Source organism: Crocuta crocuta, unplaced genomic scaffold, assembly GCF_008692635.1.
Source record: "Crocuta crocuta isolate KB4526 unplaced genomic scaffold, BGI_CrCroc_1.0 scaffold47, whole genome shotgun sequence".
Classification (NCBI taxonomy): Eukaryota; Metazoa; Chordata; class Mammalia; order Carnivora; family Hyaenidae; genus Crocuta; species Crocuta crocuta.
The window spans coordinates 701,333-722,080 of NW_027531995.1; the positions used below are offsets into that span (position 1 = coordinate 701,333).

General features: G+C 42.1%; 1 protein-coding gene across 1 annotated transcript in view; it reads left to right on the forward strand.

Annotated features, from left to right (window-relative positions):
- The window catches only part of DOCK4 (dedicator of cytokinesis 4), a 429,867-nt gene that overhangs the window by 403,585 nt on the left and 5,534 nt on the right, over positions 1–20,748 (forward strand). Inside the window, 10 exon segments of the mRNA XM_077775067.1 lie at positions 6,821–6,997; positions 7,667–7,750; positions 11,217–11,336; positions 11,665–11,786; positions 12,113–12,233; positions 13,235–13,316; positions 13,486–13,595; positions 15,279–15,351; positions 17,082–17,195; positions 20,126–20,190. Of these exon segments, the coding sequence (XP_077631193.1) occupies positions 6,821–6,997; positions 7,667–7,750; positions 11,217–11,336; positions 11,665–11,786; positions 12,113–12,233; positions 13,235–13,316; positions 13,486–13,595; positions 15,279–15,351; positions 17,082–17,195; positions 20,126–20,190 (1,068 nt within the window).

Genomic DNA, 20,748 nt, shown 5'->3' on the forward strand with positions numbered 1-20,748 from the left:
GATCAGAGCTTATTCTCAAGTACTTTCCCATCACAGGTGCTCACTGGGAGTCTCGCCATACATTAACTGCTTCTGTTGTTGACTCCAAGTCCTGGGAAGCACACAGTAAGTTAGTGAATGTTTATGATATTGACCACTGTGACCAAGGCTTTAGGGGAACTGTTATCCGAGTCTGGCCAGCCAGAGGGATCCCTCAAAAATAACTTGACTGCAGCATGTAAACAACTCAGGCCCTCGAGTTAGGAGAGCTGGAATTCGAACTACTGCTGGCCAGCCGGGAGAGGTTCTCTACCTTGTCTTATTTAGTCATCAGACCAAAACTATGAGGTATGTATTCCTATCCCTGTTTTTATAGGTTTTAACAAGAAGTTAAAGGCCTTTGCCCAAGGTCTCACATCAAGATGTTGAAAAATGATAGACTCGAACCCAGATATTCCTGACTCGAAAGCCAGTTACATCCATCTCTCTTAGCTCAGTTTCCTCACTTAGCTCAGTTTCCTCACAGGCAGCCTGAGGCTAGTACAGAGCCCCAGCACTGTGTCTGATGCACCCGAAGGCCATGCTGTTACCTTTGGCAATAGAAGGGAGGCTGGTGAGTCGGTCTCACCAAGCAGTCCTGGGTGAACCCCAGCTAGAGGCCCTTGGGTGTTGTTATAGAACCTGGAAACCGCAGGACGCGGGTCCCCCTCAGGTTGTAAAGCACACCCCAGCTGCAGCCCCCGGTTCTGGGGGCTGACAGCAGCTACCTCTAGGGTGAGACCTCTCTCTGCTGCCTGTGCTGCTCTACAGTCTGCACCTTGATGGCAGCCCTGCACCCAGGCAGCTCCCCTTCCCCCTCCCTTGGGATATCTGTCCTGGCAGAGGCCAGCCCTCTGGTTGCCAGAGTCCTCTAGCTGATAGAAAACATCAGTTGTGAAAACATCACTTAACCCCTTTCTTAGGTAACAAGCCCACCCTGTCAGTACATAAATAAAAGCAGCTTCTGCCCAAATGGTCTTCCAAGAATGCATTGTCCTGCCTGAAATTTCACTAGGCATTGAAATCACTCAGCTTATCGTGCTTGATTAAGCTAAGGATGTAGTCGCATTTTCCCTTCACAGTGCTAAGAAATTCATATGGCTTCCTAAACAAATGGCACCCAGTTCATCACGGTGGCTCAGTGCAGTCGTATTCTTGTAGGTTCTGAGTCCAGGGTCCCCACTGGTGTACCTTGGTGCCTTCCACAGGACAGGAGAGGTTGCCCAACAGTGTCAGAAAGTCTTCGCCTTGTGCTTCCTGCTGAATGGCATGGGCCCAACCCACAGGAATGTCCTTAGTCATCTACCCTGCATTAATGATTCAGAGAGCCTCTTCAGCTACTTACTACCCAGAGCGTTAAATTCCCTGAGGTCTCACCAATGGCTGTAACCTTTGAAATATCACACACACACACACACACACACACACACACACACAGAGACAGTACCATGCTGATAATGATTAAGGAAGCATTACTAAGCACAACCTTTCAAACGTCAGCTGCCTACTTTATTAGAATATATAATCTTATATTCTGTCAAATGGAACAAATTAAATTGGGCTACTTTGTTCTCTGAACGCAGCCCACTCATAACAACCTTGTCTTTCTCTTGTTCCCACTGCCTGGAATATCCTCACCTTCTATTAAAGTTACTGGTTCACTCCTTTAATTAACAGTGTATTAAGGTCCTCGAGATCAGGGCAGTAGGTACTAAATACACATACACCAACTTGAAGTGAAACTCTTTATGTACAGTGTCAAAATCTGAAAAATTCTGAAAACCAAAAGATGTTTTCATAAGTTCAGCTTCAAAACTCAATTGGTATATAAACCTAACCTGATCTGATGTTAAGGTGATTTACAATCTTTTTTCCATGTTGTATGAATAATCATATGTTTTACTGCAGAAATATTAAGGCATTGGTTAAAGGGAAACTCCCCAACCCAACTTGAGGATTACTTAATATACTATATGTACCTTATGTTATGTGTCTAATATCTGAAATTTTCTGAATGGTGAAACAACTGGTACCAAAGGTTTCTGATGAAATTGCGGGCCTTTATTCTCTAAATCATAGCCCCAGAGTATATTATCCCATTCTTTCAAAGATAGGAATGCCTTTGAAGTACTGTTTTCTTGGTAATTGTTTTTATTGTTTTGAGAACAAACAAAAAAACAGGTGCTTTTCCCCATTAACAAGTAAGCTCATTTAAAAACATTTTAAACATGATAAACTACAAAAGACATGTATGATGACTTTTTAAGCTCCAACTAAAGATAATGAGACTATTTTCACATCTCACATTATATCCATCAGAAAATCACATGGCTCTATTGTCAAAGTATATGCGGAATCCAACCACTCTTCACCAACCCCCACTCATAGCGCCATCTAGTGTCTGATTTCTGTAGTAGTATCTTAAGTGGTCCCATGCTTCTCCCCTAACCACTTGCAGTCACTTCTATATACAGCATCTGGTGTCCTTTTTAAATTTAGTTTGTATCATACAAAAGTAAACATATAACAAACCTGATTTACCCATAATTTTACTTAAACAGCTATCAAATAGGCCAATTTTGCCTCATCAACTCCATCCTCTTAACACTGGATTATTTTGAAGTAGATCTCAGACACCCTATCATTTCATCTGTAAATAATTCATTATATTAACAAAGAAACATAACCACAATACCACACATTATCTCATCTTAAAAAATGAATAGCACTTCCTTGAAATAAAATAACCAGTCAGCGTTCACACTTCACCAAGGGTCTCTTTATTTGATCAGTTTTCCTTTGTTGTCTTTTGTTGTTTGAATTCAGATCCAAATCAGGGCCATACATCACAATTGGCTGAAATGTCTCCTAAAGTCTCTTTTGATATATAGGTCCTCTCTGAGTTGCTCTTTTTCCCCCTTAAAATTTGCAGCCTGCAAACCAGTGAGATAATTTAACATGTTTCTTTGCCCCTATATTTTTTGTAAATTGGCAGTTAGATCTAGAGGCTTGATAAGATGTTATGTTATTTTTGGTTTTTGTTTGTTTGTTTTGTTTTGCAAGAGTACTTCCTAGGTGGTGTTATGCTTCTGGTTGTCTCTTTTTTATTGTTACGTTGGAAGCCACTGATGATCATGGCCGCAGCCTATTGAGTGTCATAAAATGGTAATACTTCATCATCCTTCTTTTGTTGCTTCTTTGGAACACTTCTATAATGAGAAACATTCCCTCATCAACTCCATGATTACCCTGAGGTATAGCAAAGGAAGGATAACACCCTACAGAAGTGACCAGAGAAGTTATTTTTGTTTGGTTGACTTTGTTTTTAGTATCACTTGTAACTCACAGATTTAAGCATACTGGGTTTTATAAATTCATTGTAATTATTACTCGTATGTTCAAGTTATTCCACTTTGCCCATTAGGAGCCTCTTCAAATTGACTTCTGAGTCTTTTTGACAGTATCCGGGTAGTTGTTACTTAGCTGTAGTTGTTGTTACTGAGCTGACTGGATTGGAATCAGCATCAAGCTTTACTGATAACTTGAAGGCAGTCAGGAGGCTCACATGAAGCGGAGACACATCTGAGACCTCAAGCCTTTCCGCCAGGTCCCGCTTTCTCGCATCAATAATAATTTGGAACAGACAAGGTCTCCAAGGGAAATTCACAGGATTCCTCATACACGGGGTACATTTAAATTATGAAATTTAAATTATGAATGGAAATTAAATTCCATTTTATGCTGCAGAGATATATAAAACTTTTCTGGGACATTCTGTAGGGAATCATGTCTCGTGGCTTCTCAGTTTTATTACTGGAAGCAGTCCTTAGCTGGGGACACAGATACAATCTCCTCCTCCTGGCAGTTAGTCTTCGTCTATTTACGTGAAGGTTCTATTGACAAGGGGATGAGACCAGATCACCTGCCTTCTTTTCCATTCCCCAAGGATATTCCTCCATTAGAGAGAGTGAATGGATCACAGGCCAGCTGCTTTACTCTGGCTGCCTTCCTTGCCTACTGGGATGACTAGGTTCTCCATTTCTCCAATGACTCCTGCTTCTTTTTGGTGGGAAACAGCATTTAAAGATCTGAATCTAGGGGCAGGAGGAAAATGATTTTTCATTTAATGTTTTTTACACATTATTCTTCACATACTTCTTTTGACCATCTCCTTAGAATAATTTCCCTGGAAGTGAATTGATCTATCAAAGAGCCCACAATGTAACCTTTCCTCCATGGCCCAACAGTGGCATGTATCAACCTCTGTCCTGTCTGGAGGGGATAACTGTTCTTGAGAAAATCCATTTTCCCACCATCCTCTCCAACACTGGGTGTTATGTTGTTTTACTCTTTCCAAATAATAGACCAAAAATGACCATACTAGGTTGTGGGGTTTGGGGGCTTTTTGGCATTTGTTGGATGCAAGTGAAGAGGTTATGTTTTCATATATTTATTTCCTCCCTATTTATTTTGTGCATGCATTGATTATAGCCTTTGGTTTTCTTCAGTATTTGAGAAATATCGACAGTTTGTCAGGAATATGTATGGAAATATTGCCCCAGGTTATTGATTGTCTTTTGTCTGTGTTTATTGCAATTTGTTTATTTTTTCGATTCTTTTCATATTAATTTCATTTGGACTTCTAAAGATGAGCATGATTTTTTTCCATTGGCCAAAACACATAATTTTTCATCTTAACCATTTTTAAGCATACAGTACAATGGTGTTAACTATGTGTGAGTTATTATGCAACAGATCAGTTTCATCTTGCAAAACTAAAACTCTATCCATTGAACATTTCCCCTTTTCCCCACTCCCTAGCTCCTAGCAATCAGTGTTCCATTTTCTAAGATGTCTTACTTTTTACCATTTAGTCCGTCAGAATCCTCAGACTTTTCCTTTATGATTTAGCTTTTATGATTATAAAACAAAGGCTTATTGTCATAGACAGTAAATACCCATTTACCGGCACTCAGTAAAGAAGCACAAAATTGCCAGTAACACCCTAGAAGGTTCCCATGTACTTCTTCCCAGTTACAACTCACTTTCCCTTACAGGTCATCACTATCCTCACTTATCTGGTATCCATTCCCTGGCGTGGTTGGTCACCTAAGTTTATGTTTCTCTAAAACAAGTCAATTTAGTTTAGCCTGGTTTTGAACTTTATGTAACAGTGTCATAGTGTATACGTTCTATTGTAACTTGGCTTTGTCACTCAGTATTATTTGTAGTGTTAGTCTGTGTTATTACATGTGACTGAAGTTTGTTTTCACTGTTGCATACTATTCCATTGTGTAAACATACCACAATGTTTATTAATCAACATAGGGATTTTGGAGACCTTTATGAAAATTTTTGTATGCTTCTTCACATACATGTACATACATGTACACACATGTACACACATCAACTTTTTTCCTCATATACATGCTTGCATAGAATTGCAAGACCATAGAATATAACAAAGATGTCTTTAACTTTAGTATTTAATGCCAAACTGTTTTCTAAAGGATTGAAACAATTTGAACTTCCAACAACAGAAATTGAGAGGGTCTAGTACTCTCATTCTCACTCTCATTTGCTATTGTCATATTTATTTTTGCCATTTTGGTGAGTGGTTAGTAGTGTATTATCATGGTATTGTTTTTTTACTTTTTTGATCATAAATGAGGTTCAGCACCTTTTCATGTATTTATTGGACATTTGGATTTCTTCCTTTGTAAATAAAGTGTCTGTTTAAGTCTTTTACCCATTTTTACTGGGTTATTTGCCTTTTTATTATTGGTTTATAAGAGTCCTTTATATTGTCTGGACATAGGCTCTTTGATGGTTTCCTAGGTTATAAATACCTTCTACTTTCTGACTTATCCTTCCTTCTCTTCAGAGTGTCTCTTGATGAATGTAATAATATTAATTTTGACATAGTCAAATTATTGTCATGCTTTTCAATGTTGTTTTATGATGATGGCAGTGAACTTCAAAAGTCCACTTTGTTTCCTTAACTGAAAAAAAAGTAATATTTAAATGTGCTTGGTGTAAGCTTGAATTACTTTACAGCTAAGAGCTTGGAAGACCTTCTCTTCAAAGAGAATGTCAGTGACAATAATGGCTGCAGTGTTAAATATTTGAAGAACATTTTCATCATTTTCAGTTCAGTCCCCCATATAAGCTAGAATTTTTAAGTCATTATAATTCTATTTGGCTCCCCTTCAAAACATAGATCTTACAGCATATATGATTAACTTATTTTCTATAACTCCCAACTGAGTACCATCCTGTGCTACCTTATGGTGCTGTTATATATGCATATGGGGTCCATATGGGCATATGTCCCATCTTCCCAAGTGGGCTGAAAGCTCCATGACATCAGAGGATTTGTAAGTGCATCTTTGTATCTCCTGTGGTGCTTTGTATTAAGTAAGCATTTAGAAAGGTGATAATAATATGCAGGGCCTCTGAATATTTAGCCCTTTGGAAGAAAAGATAAATGAGTTTTAACAGGCATGAGATGCTTAGGTTTTCTTTTTGGATTACATTGATTGTTGCAGAGCTAATGTAAGATTGATGATTGCTGATTATCCAAATCACATTTCAACCAATCAGTATAATCACCTTTGCTTTCCAGACCTTCAATTGAACAGCTAATTTGTCTTCCACATACTTGTCTATTTTACTGTATGGCCCCTGGTAGAGATATTGATGGGAGCCAACAGGGAGCACAGATCATTCAGAACATGAATAATCTACTTTCTTCTTGAATGTCACAAAATCCAATATATATTTATGCTCATTTGCTTCTCAGGTAGAAATGAGTCCTCTGGAAAATGCAATCGAAGTGTTGGAAAACAAGAATCAGCAGCTGAAGACTCTGATTAGTCAGTGTCAGACAAGACAGATGCAGAATATTAATCCCTTGACCATGTGCCTGAATGGAGTCATAGATGCTGCAGTTAATGGTGGAGTTTCCAGGTATCAAGAGGTGAGGATTAGGTATCATTTGAAAGATTCTAAATGTGATTTCTTAGGGCTTCAGGAGCCTTTTTTCAAAATACGTATGCACATCCATGTGCTAATATTGGGCTACAAATGACACAGAGTTCTTTGTTAAACAGAGCACACATATAGTCGTTTGTGATGCACACTTACTCCATTTTCCAATATGATATTTTGAGGAAAAAAGTGTGTGTGTGTGTCTTCTTGGATGAATAAAGTAGTGAGAGTATCAGGATTGTTCAATAAATGTCTACCTAAAACCATGTCCCTGTGCAAAGAGGTTCACAGAAAAGTTTGATCTTCTTTAAAAGCAGATACTTTAAAGTACTCCTTCTGCCCCAGAAATGTGGTTTACAATGGTGTTTCTTTAAAGACACCAGGTCCATGGGTCGTCTGGGTGGCTCAGTCGATTAAACATCCAGCTCTGGATTTGGGCTCAGGTCATGGTCTCGCAGTTTGTGAATTTGAGCCCTACATCGAGCTCTGTGCTGACAACACAGGGCGTGCTTGGGATTCTCTTTCCCTTTCTCTCTGTTCCTCCCCCCCACAAAATAAATAAATTTTTAAAAAAGATGCCAGGTCTTAAGAAGCAACTATGTCTTTCACTTCCTTTTTAACTCTCCTGAACTAAACTGATTATCCCTTCTCTTTGTAGGCATTTTTTGTTAAAGACTATATCTTAAGTCACCCTGAAGATGGAGAGAAAATTGCACGGTTAAGAGAGCTGATGCTTGAGCAGGTAAGGTGGGGACAGAAGCCAATCACCTTCTCTCTCTCCTGCCGAGATAGGTGTGCGTGGTTACCCGGGGACCCGTCGACTTGGTTTTCTCCATTGGTGTCCAACAGACACGGTCAGTCAAGGGTTATAGATTCATCTGTAATGTATCTGAAATTGCTAGTTTTTACTTTACCTTCCCACTTTGAAGCAAGAGTAAATTTAACAGTGAGTAAACTATGGCAGCCCCTTAAAACAGACAACTTCATGCAGTCTCTTAGAATAGTGTTTGAATGTTCTCTCCCTAATGACTTGCTGGAGTCTCGGAGCCAACTTTTCACTCACCATTTTGGGCTCACATGAGTCCAGGTCAACTCAAAACAAATGAATAGATAAATGAATGAGTGAATGAAGGCATGAGATTCTGACTTAAGTGTTATACGAAGGGAGCAATCAATAGACTTGCTTTAAACAGCATCATGTCTTGCAGACGAAGCCTATAGGTGATATGATAGGCACAAAACTTATCCAACCTCATCATTTTCTACTCCAAGGAAGCACAGTTTATTTTTATTTAGTTCCATCAAGTACAAAGGCCTAGCGTAATCTCTTGCCTGCTGTATTCCTATTGATAGCTCCTGGCCTGCAAATGGTTTGAAAACCTCTGAGGTAGGAGACATGATGGTTATTCTATAAAAAAAATGGAATACATATGATAAAATGTGGCCAGAGCATCTCTTTCTACTTGATAATACCAAACTAATTAACAAATAGGGCATGCCCTTTTGGATTAGAAAATGATGAGGTTGGATCTGATTTTAGTCCATATTTATGCTCTGCAAGCTTAATCCACAGGATTTAATACTAGGGAGAAAAGTGATGGTGGACAGGGACTATGGCTGGAAGAGGGCCGGGTATGCAGCTTCTGGAAAAGAAGAAGGAGTTACTTGAAGTTGAAGATTGAAGTCTGCAAGGAAATAGAGAATAAGTTCTCACCGTGGGCCTGGGGATGATGTAGATACTAGAAGTGAGCAGGTTAGATTATCTAACTCTTAGGATTATGGAATAAGTGTAGCCTTTGTTGATACTCAAAAATTTGTATTTAACCTAAACACAGTCTCTTAAGTAAGAGTGGTTTGCCTCACTGGAGGTCTCTTACTTGCTATATTCAGTCTGACTGAATTCGTTTCCAGAATTATAATTAAAAGGGCCAAGAAGGTTCACAAGAAAAATAAAATCAGGAGGTGCTTGGGTGGCTCAGTCGGTTCAATGTCTGACGTTGGCTCAGGTCATGATCTCACGATTCATGGGTTTGAGCCCTGCATCAGGCTCTGTGCTGACAGCTCAGAGCCTGGAGCCTGCTTTGGATTCTGTGTCTCCCTCTCTCTCTCTCCCCCTCCCTGAAAAATGAATACACATTAAAAAAAGAAAAAGAAAATCAGGAACATTTGTTTCCTCCATATCCTGCCTGATTATATTCGTAGGGCCTTGTGGAAAGAGCCTTGTTATAGGAAACTTTAGATTTCTGCCATAGGACAATCAGTACAGGTGACTGCAATGTGACCTTGGCCAAGTCGTGTCATCTTTGCCAGACTATAGTAGGAGGGGTTTAGGTTAGCTAGGGCACCACGCTCCTCTGGACTTCTTTGAGGTGGTTCAGATAAAAACTATCTAATAGACTCAGAGATGCACTGCCCTACTGCCTCTTCCAGAAAGGACTTATGGCCCTAGCTGATGGGAGCAGTGGCCATTGACAGATACCTGTGACTCTCAAGTCCTTCAGCTATTGCCTCAGCTACAGAGCACTGCCTGGCCCAAGATGACCACCTTCCTGGATGGCCCACATCCAGTGACCATGGAAGAGATATAAAGCCTGGCCCTTTGGGCCCAACACAGCACAGCTCTGACAGCCTGTTTGAGGCCCAGAGCTCCCCTGGTGTCAGCAGAGGCTGCTGTGACTGCCCTATGTCTTGGCTGCTTTTTAGTCAAGCCCTCCCTCTGCCCCTCCCTCACACAGGCAAGGATTGATTCCAGGCGACTCCCCAGTAAACATCCTATTCTCCATTCCAGAGTCAGCTTCCTGGAGAACCCAACCTTCAACCTGATTTGGACAAAAGAGAGATTGCCTGGGGTGCCGGGGTGGCTTAGTCTGTTGAGCCTCCGACTTCAGCTCAGGTCATGATCTCACAGTTTGTGAGTTTGAGGCCCACATCGGGCTCTGTGCTGACAGCTCAGAGCCTGGAGCCCGCTTTGGATTCTGTGTCTCCCTCTCTCTCTGCCCTTCCCACTCTCATGCTCTGTCTCTCTCTGTCTCAAAAATAAATAAAAACACATTAAAAAAAAAAAAGAGAGAGAGAGAGAGAGAGAGTGAGAAGTTGCCTAACAGCGAGTGTTTAAAATGGAGACTGGAGTCCTACCCATGGGGTCAACTCTTCCGTGCCCTTCCAACCCTCATCAGACTTAGGCCTCAGACATACATTCCACTCTTACTGCTCCTTTGAAAGGTGTCATTGGTGTTTAAAGTATTTTTATCTTTATGGAAATACACTGGTGGTGGGTAGGAGCTGCCACAATCCTGTCCCTATTGGGAAGTCTCTGGATGCTCTAACCCACCAGGCTCAGTCATGTTTGACCTGAGCTTTCAATCTCGAATCTTCCCACGCTGTAAAGATAAAAACCATTGTGCCAATGGTGTGATTTGCTTTCCTCACAGTCAGTGCAGTTTGCTCTTTTGACCACTTTAGTGTGGGGCATTTTTTGAAGTGTAAAAGACAGCTGATACTTACATCGAAGGAATTAAGCACGATTAATACCTGAAGAACAAAAGAAACTTGAATGTTATGTTCATCTCTTTTGTATCCTCAGAGCAAGAAGTCTTTTTTTTTTTGTAGTAGGAGCTGCTCCAATTATTCATTGTAATAAGTGAACAAGAAAAATAGCTTTTATCAAAAACAAAAAGCATAGCAACTATTATAGAATTCCTGTTCCTACTTTATCTCTATGTCCCCCTCTACAAATTTTGGAAATCTGGGGGAGGGGTGGATGGGCACAGAAGAGCCTGATGGAAGATTGGAAGAGTAATGTGGAAAAGAGAGTACCGTCCAGGAAGGAGATCCCTCAGGGAGAAGAACCTGATCCCACTGACAGGGAGCGGCTCCTTCCCAATCTGGCAAGTGTAGAAGGGGGCCGAAGGGACACATATTTGCTTAAGAGGGTTGTTATTACAGATCTCAGATACATGGGAAAGAAAGGTTAGCAGGGAAATCGAGTCTTTGGAATTAGAACGACCTAAGTTTGAATCCCCATGTGTCTTTTAGCACATGCAAGAGCTTTCTGACCCTCACCTGTAAGTGAAGGATTGTCCCTATCTCATGGGATAGAGAAGATTCACAGTAATGCACGCAGAATGCATGGTGCAGTACTTGACTCCTTTGCACGCACTTAGTAGAGTTCCTTATTGATGTGGGTTTCTTCCTTATCTATTATCAAGGCACAGATTTTGGAATTTGGTTTGGCCGTGCATGAGAAGTTTGTACCTCAAGATATGAGACCCTTACACAAAAAGCTGGTGGACCAGTTCTTTGTGATGAAGTCAAGTTTAGGGATACAGGTATGTACAAAGAGTGTCCATAGGGGGCAGTCTGACCCCTGCCATTTGCTTTTCATTAGAGGGACGATGAAGTATCCAATAGTGACATCTTTTGGTTTTTCTATCAAACTGCATCACTTTACCAGGGAGCCCTCCAATATTAAAATTGGATGATCTTCTATTTTCCATGTTCAGCTTTTATGAGAACCAAAAAGTAAGGGCGAGAAAGCTTAATAATACTGAAACTTAGCATTATAACCTCTTAGCCTCATCACAGTATACTAAAATACCTCACCAGTTACTTTGCCCATGTAGTGACTCTTAAATATGTACTTGACTACATCTCTAGGAGTTCTCTGCTTGTATACAAGCCAGTCCAGTCCATTTTCCTAATGGAAGCCCTCGCGTGTGTAGAAACTCGGCACCTGCTTCTATGAGCCCAGATGGTACCAGGGTAATTCCTAGACGCAGGTAAGTCATATTCTGAATTATCTTATAATGTGGCATCCCCACAAGATGATTGGGAACGATTCTCTCATTCTTTATGGCACAATTTGTCAAATACGCTATTTCTTAATGAAATAATTAACCCGCAAGGCAGCTGCAGACATCTGCCACTGGTAAAACAGCAACAGCATGAGAAATAAATAAACTCAAACATTTGATTATATTGAGGCAAACAGGAGACAACAAAACGGGATGTATATTTTTTTCCCTTTGGTTTTATACCATGCCAGCATGTGATGAAGTACAGTTCGGAGACTGGGTTAATGACCATTTTTTTTCCCCCAAAACAGCCCATTAAGTTACCCAGCTGTCAACCGATATTCTTCCTCCTCACTGTCCTCACAAGCTTCTGCTGAAGTAAGCAATATTACAGGGCAATCAGAAAGCTCTGATGAAGTCTTTAACATGCAGGTACTTGATTAGCTTTTTAATCGTCTGGTCGTGTGTATTCCTTTTCTGTCTCAATCGTGAGAGTTTCTGTTCACTCTGCTGTGCTAACGAACAGATCTGCGAGCAAGAACTTGAGTTAAGGACAAACCTTTAAACACTCTTACTGCTTTGTTGGTCTCTGGAATCTACAAAGATAGTTGTCTCCAAACTGCCCATCCACTCTCAGAAGACATGAGCAAGAATGGGAAACCAGGCAAGCTTTACAGGGTTAGCTTTGGACCCTACCTCGGATTTGCTTCTTCATCTGGGGACTCTGGGAGCATCTGACCACATGCCAGCTGCCTCTTAGCATTGCTAAGTGGCCTTTTTGCTTCACAGTCCGTGGTTGAGAGGTCCATTATAACATCTCTCTGCCTAGGTACATGTCAACAAGTTTTCACAACAAACATTTTTACTAAAGGAAGAAAACATACAGTGTATAAGAACGTTAGTGCAACTCTTGCAACACGAAATTTTATTTAGACACTGCTAATATGGTGTTTGTAACAGTTTAGGAAGAACAAGTTGAAATTTTCCTCACCACTGTTTTTAGAAAAGGGGCATAATACATATTGTGGAATTCATGCCTTGAACACAGTTTTGGAGAACACCAGGAGGAGTGTCTTCTGCCTCTTAGAAGCGCTCACCTAGTGCCTTGCCCTGGGCTGGGAGCGTGCTGCTGGCTGGTCCTGAGTCCTAGTAGGTCACCAAAACTAACAAATGTCTTCCCTTGGCAGGAGTCAAAATCTCAGGGGTTTTTTTTAGACTGTTTTGCTTAAGTCTTGGATTCTTGATTAATTCAGACACTCTTCTTTCTTGGTCTGAGATTTTTCTAGATTTCTAAATGGCTTTTCCTTTTTGTCTTTTTTTTTTTTTTTGCTACTTTGAAAAAAAAAAAAAAGGGCAGTGATTTTGTTTTAAATATGTCAGTGTTGTCCGAAGCCTCCAAGCAGTGTGTGATAATGGCTCCCGTGTATTTCCAGCCAAGTCCGTCTACCTCAAGCTTGAGTTCTACTCACTCTGCTTCGCCTAACGTTACAAGTTCTGCCCCATCGAGTGCCAGAGGTCAGTGCCCAGGCGTGGGGTACACTGAGGGTGCCCACAGAATCTCCAGCCCCCGGGACCTGTGGCTTGGGTCTCCTGAACCATGGCTCGCTGTCCCCGCACACAAGCCCTGTCCTCCAGACTGGTCCAGCAGCACCCCCTGATGACCCTTCCTTTCTTTTCTCCCCAGCTTCCCCTTTGTTGTCTGACAAACACAAACATTCCAGAGAAAACTCTTGCCTGTCCCCGAGAGAGAGACCATGCAGTGCCATCTATCCAACACCCGTGGAGCCTTCTCAGGTAGTCCTTGTGGGACGGAGACGCTTAGAAAACAAGCACATGCCCGGACTCGCTTACCTGTCTCTGCAGAGAAATGCCGTCCCTGCCAGAGGCAGCCAGCTGGGCTGTGTTAGACAACAAGTCCGTCTGAGTGAAGGGCGACCCTCTGTTCCATGCCCACTGCTCGCACTTTGTTGGAGCCGTATTTCCGATGCAGATACAAGGGTTGTTGCCTGAGCAGGAAAGCTGAGCAGAAAATGGGAAATGATTTCACCCTCCTTGACCTGACTCTGTAGTTCACTGCTGCTGTTTAAACATTACAAGGGGTAATTAGGTGGATGAGTTGGAGTGTCTGCGTGTGTTTGCATGTGTGCGTAGCAGAAATCTGGAGCAGCTTTTTACATTAACAAAAGGCCGTTCAGGAGAAGCATGATCTATCCTGCAGCCTTTCTTTTGACCTCTACCTAGTTTGAGAGAGCTTACGTTGTTCCTTTCTGAGGTTCCCAGGGGTGCAGGGACCGTTTCTGTTCTCCTCTGCCACTCTTCTCTAGTGCACTGAGGGAGAAGCAGCTGGCGGCCCAGGCTTTCCCTGCACCCCTCAGGAGTAAAGCACCGTGGCCCTCACGTCCTGCCCGGACTTGGTTTTGAAGTGATCCCTCTTAGTCCGGGTGAGGGCAAAGCCAAAGGCCTGGCCCTCTGGGCACTTCAAGGGCCATGAAGGGTGGTTTCCAAGGTTGGGTAACCCTGGGTTTTACAGATGCTTTGGGAGTAACTTAGGAGCGGAGAACTATACTTGTTGTTTATGTTCCAGCTAATTTTTCTGTTTTTCTACACCATCCTGGCAGAAGTCTGTAGCTGCATCTGGAAATGGATGAGAGCGAGTGGGATGTGGCTTGATTGGTTTATCTTTGCTGATTGTGTAATCTTCCCGAAAGCCCCAGGATACCTCATCTGCACAGCACTGATGTCTCGCAGAAATTCTCTGAGTGCGTTTGGCTGAACCAGCTCCCCAGTTTAATTTCCCTTTGTCGCTTGGTGTTGTGAGGGAACTTCACACTCTCTTCCATCTGCTCCAGGAGTATGTGTTGCCAGCATGGGGGACTCTGAAAGCCTTCCCTGATTAGCCTCCAACTTTTCCGCTTTGGGTAGAACGTGAAGCAGTGCGTGGTAACCAAGGGCTCGATGCTACACATTGCTGTGGTGCATCTCCTGTGAAGAACTCGCACTTTTTCTTTTCCTGTATTAGGTAGAACCATGTGCAAGTGGCATTTTCATGGGTTAAAAATTGTAGACTATTGTCCATTTCCTGTTTTTAACCTAGGATCAAAAACATGTCCATTCACTAGAGATTTTTTGAACTAATATTTTTTAATCTTATTTGCATTTCATATCACCAGTCTAGCATTCATATTTATAAAGAGCACCATAGCTTAATTGCTCCTTACTGTTTTTAACCCTTTATGAAGACCTATTTACTATTTACACTTAAATCTAATACAAACTTTTAAAACCTAAGGCTCTTCTCTTTTTTCCTTAAGTATAATCGAATTCCTGGTTCATAGGCTCACCATACACGAAGAAAAATTAACATGTAAAAATTATTTTGAACAGAAAGTTTCAGTAATGAGACAATCATCTCATTTTCTAGAAGGTCTCACATGACAGCAAATTGCATCGTAAAAATAGACTCTTGTACCTTTCCAGAGGCTGCTGTTTAATCATATTGGAGATGGGGCCTTGCCACGCAGTGACCCAAATCTTTCTGCACCTGAGAAAGGTGGGTATAAAGCCAGCCCCTTCATCAGGCTTGAAATGTGGAAGGGTGTGTTTTGTCTTCATTTCCTCCAGTCTTCCGTGTGTCTGTGTGGAAGGCAGATCGTCAGATCTTTAAGGATCGGGACTAATTTGCCTTTTAGGGGATTAATGAAAGACAGCGATTGATGATGCATTCTTTCAAAACTGTTTCCTTGTAGGATTTAACAGCAGAATCTGAGCAAGTTAGGAACTCCTCTGTTAAATGGCCTTTGGTGTCAGGTCACCAAGCAATTCCAGCATTCCCTGCAACAAAGCTGCCAATTAGATACTCGTTCAGCAGAGTGAAACTAGCACCTCCCCAGATTGATTGCCTGATCCCACCCTTTGTTTCCTTTACAAAGCTCACTCTGCCAGTTCATCTGTTGTTTGTGGGGACTCAGATACTGTTTAAGAATGGCAATCCAGTGCATAATGGAGTGTGCCCTGCCTCAAGGTCACACAAAATGAGAAACACATGCATCGCAGTTAATAGCCAATTAGCATCAGTCTGTGCAACACAGCAGAAGATGAAGAGCAGATTAAATGTGATTTCCTCCACTGTGCAGGTGGGGGCTTGCAGCAAGTCACCCATTTGCCTTTCTCAGGGTCAGGCCTCAAAAATCAAGTGGTCTCAGAAGCCAATGAATCAAGAGTCACTAATGAAATGTTCCCATAAAGTGCACTTTAATTGTCCTCATTAAGAACTAAACTGTATTGTCATTTGAGTACACGGACAGATTAACATTAAAACTTTCCTTGGGAGATTGAAATTAGTGAGAAGGTAGCCAAAATTATTTTAAAACACAAATTTTGCTTAACGTTTCAAGTCAGATATTAATCTTTGCCTAGAGAGCTTAGTATTTTTCTCACCGCTTCTACCAAAGGAACCCACAAAGCAAATTTAAAACAAACAGAAAAATTATTTTAACGACCCATTAAATGAATGTGGTAGTTTAGAGTGAAATGTTGGATTTCTATATGTGTCCACCAGATGGCAGTGTCTGTCCAGGGAGCAAGCTACAGGAACTCTAAAGACTTGCTTCTACAGAAGCAGAACCTTATTTCATAGCAGCTATTTATAATCTTCTGTGTCTTACCCTTGTTCCTAACAGGGTTATTCCATATTTCTGCACCTTACTGAAGCATGGAACAGGCAAATTACAAAAAAGAAATGATACTGTCAGTATTCCAAATTACTTTTTTCAGGACATACTTCACTGTAATCCATTGATTTCAGCAACAAGAGTTCTTTTCTCAAATAGTTGGTCGTCAGGATGGGGTAGCATGGTAATTCTGCCAGGCATTTGAAATATTAGCCTTTCACTGACTTTCCCCTTTTTGGATGCCACTTGTCCAGAAAGTTCCACTAAAAACCAAGTTTTAAAATAGTTTAGTGACTACATCCTCCATCTGTTATCCAGCATCTAAACACATTTGCAATTCTCAATAAGATTCTACGATCTTGTAGAGATCTGTAGTTCTGTTAGACTGCTTGAGGGGAAATAACAGACATGCTATCACCCAATTAAATGTCAACTGTAACTGTGAGGTAAGCAGTTAAATAAAGGTCTAGTGTGTAGGAGGTTTCCTGTTGTTGTTTTTTTAATCTAGTTGATTTTTTTTCATTCTGGATAATTTGACTTTCTTCTAAGATTGCAAGTGTTCAAAGGGCAAAGTGGATGGTGTGTTTTTAGCTGTGTTATTCCCTTCCAGCTGTGAATCCCACCCCTAGCAGCTGGAGCCTGGACAGTGGGAAAGAAGCCAAGAACATGTCGGATAGTGGGAAAATTCTCTCTCCCCCTGTCCCTCCAAGACCCACACAAACTGGTGGGTATTTGAAGCATTTGAACAATCACTTTTATAAAATCACTTTTATGACTACTCCAGCTTGTGAATTCCTCAGAGAAAGGTAGGCATTTGATGTCTGAGGTAAAAACCTTAGTAGCTGCATAATTCATTTACAGTGTTTTCCCTCTTTCCTGCACTTCTCACTACACTAAGTCAAACAGCGCTCCATTCCTTATCAACTCCATAGACAGATTTTGTAGAATGTTCTCTTGCTGGCACCATCCTCGGAATTTGGGCAGGTACCCTAACCTTGCCAAGCCAGTAGAATTTTCTCTGTCCTTTGCTTGACCCACCTCATTCCTGTCAAGCTCTGCTAACTCAGCCACTTCACTCTTACTTAGGACTGATGCCAGGGTTTCATGTTGCCCCTAAATAGGAATTGACTAACGATAACTTAATAGGCTTGTGGGGAACAATTGACCGCACATCCACTGCTGTCCCTTGCATAGAGAAGTCTGTATTCAAGAGCAAGATTTCTCAAGGGGCTGATTGAGGGTACTGCATCCCCTCTGGTAATGTTTTAAGAAGCAAATTCTTAGGCCTGACCTTAGACCTACTGAATCAGGAAATCACCACTTCTGCAGTAAAGGCCTAGAATTGATATTTTACCAAACCTGTCTAGATTTTGAGAACCAGTGAAAATTCCAAAGGAACTTTTTCTGTGAGCTTATAGCAATAACAGGCACCCTTTCCAACTGAATAGCCATTTGCTTAGTGACCCTGATACGGTTCAGTCTTTAGGACCTGCTTCTGCTGACTTGACCTATCGTGGTGAAGGGGAGAGTCTTTTCAACAGTCACATATGTCTAGAGTAGTTTTTTTTTAATTTTTAAAAAATGTTTTATTTATTTCTGAGAGAGACAGCGTGAGCAGGGGAGTGTCAGAGAGAGAGGGAGACACAGAATCTGAAACAGGCTCCAGGCTCTGAGCTGGCTGTCAGCACAGAGCCCGATGCAGGGCTCGAACCCATAAACCGTGAGATCATGACCTGAGCCGAAGTCGGACGCTCAGCCGACGGAGCCGCCCAGGTGCCCCTGTCAAGAGTAGTTTTGAAGCTTTACAAATACAACTGGCCTAAAGGCAAGAGAAAATATGACAATTCCTTCATAGATTTTTCTGGGTTGATCACTCATGTTTCATTTGCTGTCTAGTAGCATCTCATCTTTCCCTTTTCTTTTTTAACGAAGCAACTTTCTCTGTCTTTTTAAAATACACTGTGTGCTGTGCAGTTTGTTCTATACTTGCCAAAACTAAAAGTCCCCAACAGGTTTTGAAAGGCTTTGTGAGATATTTAGACATAATAAGAAAAAACCAGGCTTCATTGGTAATCTGCATGAGAATACCACTGTCACCCTGGACAGCTAAGATTCATCAGTCAAATAATTGGTACCTTATTCATCACTGATGTTGGAAACTTGGAAAGCATTTTCAAAGGAACAGTAATATTGATGGTAGTTAAGCTCCTAGGCCCATTCAAACTCGAAGGCAAGGATGCTGATGGAACTATTTTAGGTCTCTGTGGGAGAAGGCCTTTCTGGAGAAACATCTCTGTGGACATGCCATAGTTGCGAGGGCTGCTGTGGAGTCCACAGGGATGGGGCCACTGAATGCCTGAGTCAGGAGGAAGCAGATGGTCGGCTACAGGAAACCTTGATTTGTGCCATGCACAGCAGTGGGAGAAATCTGGTTCCCGGCCAGGATCCGTTTCTCCAAGCATACGAGATCTTCTTCCGTAATCAGCAGCCACCGTGGACAGGATAGGAGATCTAAACGCTGGTGCTGGAATGTAGCCGGTGCTGGTGGCATGCCCTAGCGCGCAGGGGAGAGCAGCAGTGGGCCACTCTCCCTGGTCCCCCGCACCCAGAGCACGCGGGTGACCCACCTCTCCCGATGGAACCTGGCAGAACCAGCCTCCCTTCTGCACTGATTGCTCTCCTGGTCTGTTCTCCTGTCGTCATCCATGGTCACTGTTGGGGAATCTGTAACTGTCTGTCTTTGTTTCCTTCAGCCTCTCTCTAGTTTTCTTAAGCGTTGCAAACCTCCCTTTGACAGCCGGGAGAATGGCAGCTTATCGCAGAGCCACAAACCCTGAACTCACAGAAATCTCTGTAGGTGGAACTGGGAAATCTGGCTCACCCTCACCACAATGGGCCGTCAGGGCAGCTCTCACTGTGCGTGGTTATGCTCCTGGGGGCTGGATATGCCCTACAAGCACACGGAGGAGTGCCATCACCTGGCCTGAATCCCATACGTAGGGCTGAAAGCCTAGTGAGAGAAACAAAGGGAGAGCAGTTCTTTGCCATAATGATGAAATCCACTGCACTCCACCCCCTCCCCCCGCCCCAACACCCACCCCACAGGGGCAAAGGGAAGACCTGAGTTGGAGCATTAGGGAGAGAAACAGAAAACTTCTCACTTCTTATTTGGACGTGGCCAAGGGTTTTCTGTTTCGGGGGTATTGGGATGTGAAAGAGGCCGCTGGTGTAAATTTATTCTCATGGGCCCTTTCTAAGTTGCTTTGATGGCCTGGGTCTTCCCATTGCTTGCCTGGGTCAAAGTCAGGAGCTATTTTCCAAAGACTTCTCCCCAGCACCTCACACCTAAAAGCACCTTTTGAAATAGACCGGGCAGGGGAAAAGCATTTGGACTTTTCGGACATGGGATCAGTTCAAGCCTCTGTCACTTCTGTATAGCATCATGCATGCGCTGGTGGCTTTTCACTAATTCTCCACTGGCTTGGTGCTGCCATCCTTTGTGAGGAAGCTATTTTTGATAGGTGTCACTTAGTTTCTCCCATACCCCCTTGCCTAGGAGGGCCTTGGGCACTGGGGTTTGTACCTAGAGGGCATTTGCAGATAGTCACCTTTCTGGTTTTTCTGAATTGAAAGGATTTCTCTCTCTGTTTACAGCTTCACCAGCAAGACATACGACGACGTCAGTGTCCCCCTCGCCTGCTGGGAGATCTCCACTGAAGGTACCCACTCTTATTTAGACCACGGCTAGAGACTGGCCCACATTCCTTCTTTCCTTAGGACTCATTCCTGGTGTATCACTGAAGTGCTTTCATTGGTACAGGCCAGACACAGAATATCTAAGGAAGGGGTGGAGGAGGATTGAAAAGAAAATGCTAGACTTACCTTTCAGAGAGCTGCTTCCATGAATGAAGCCATTTGTTTTCAGATTATTAGCCTTATTCTCCAAATGGGGAAAGTGAGTCTGTGTTATACACTGAATTGGGAAAGAAATATGGTCCCAATGTACTTCCTAGGACGCTTTCAGTCCGCTCCTTTGGTTTAGGGACGTCAGAAAAAAAGAAAAAGAAGAACAAACTGAAAACCTCAGTAATCAAGACCTAGTAAATGGTCTCCTATACCTTTTTGCTTCTCTCAGACTCACCATTTCGATGAATTCAAACCCAACTTTTTCTCTCTTAATATTTTATTCTCAGGTTTTCATTTATAGTAGAGACATATACTTGGTAATAAATAAAAACAAGACAATAAAATGAATTCAAAACTTTCTAGGCAACAAT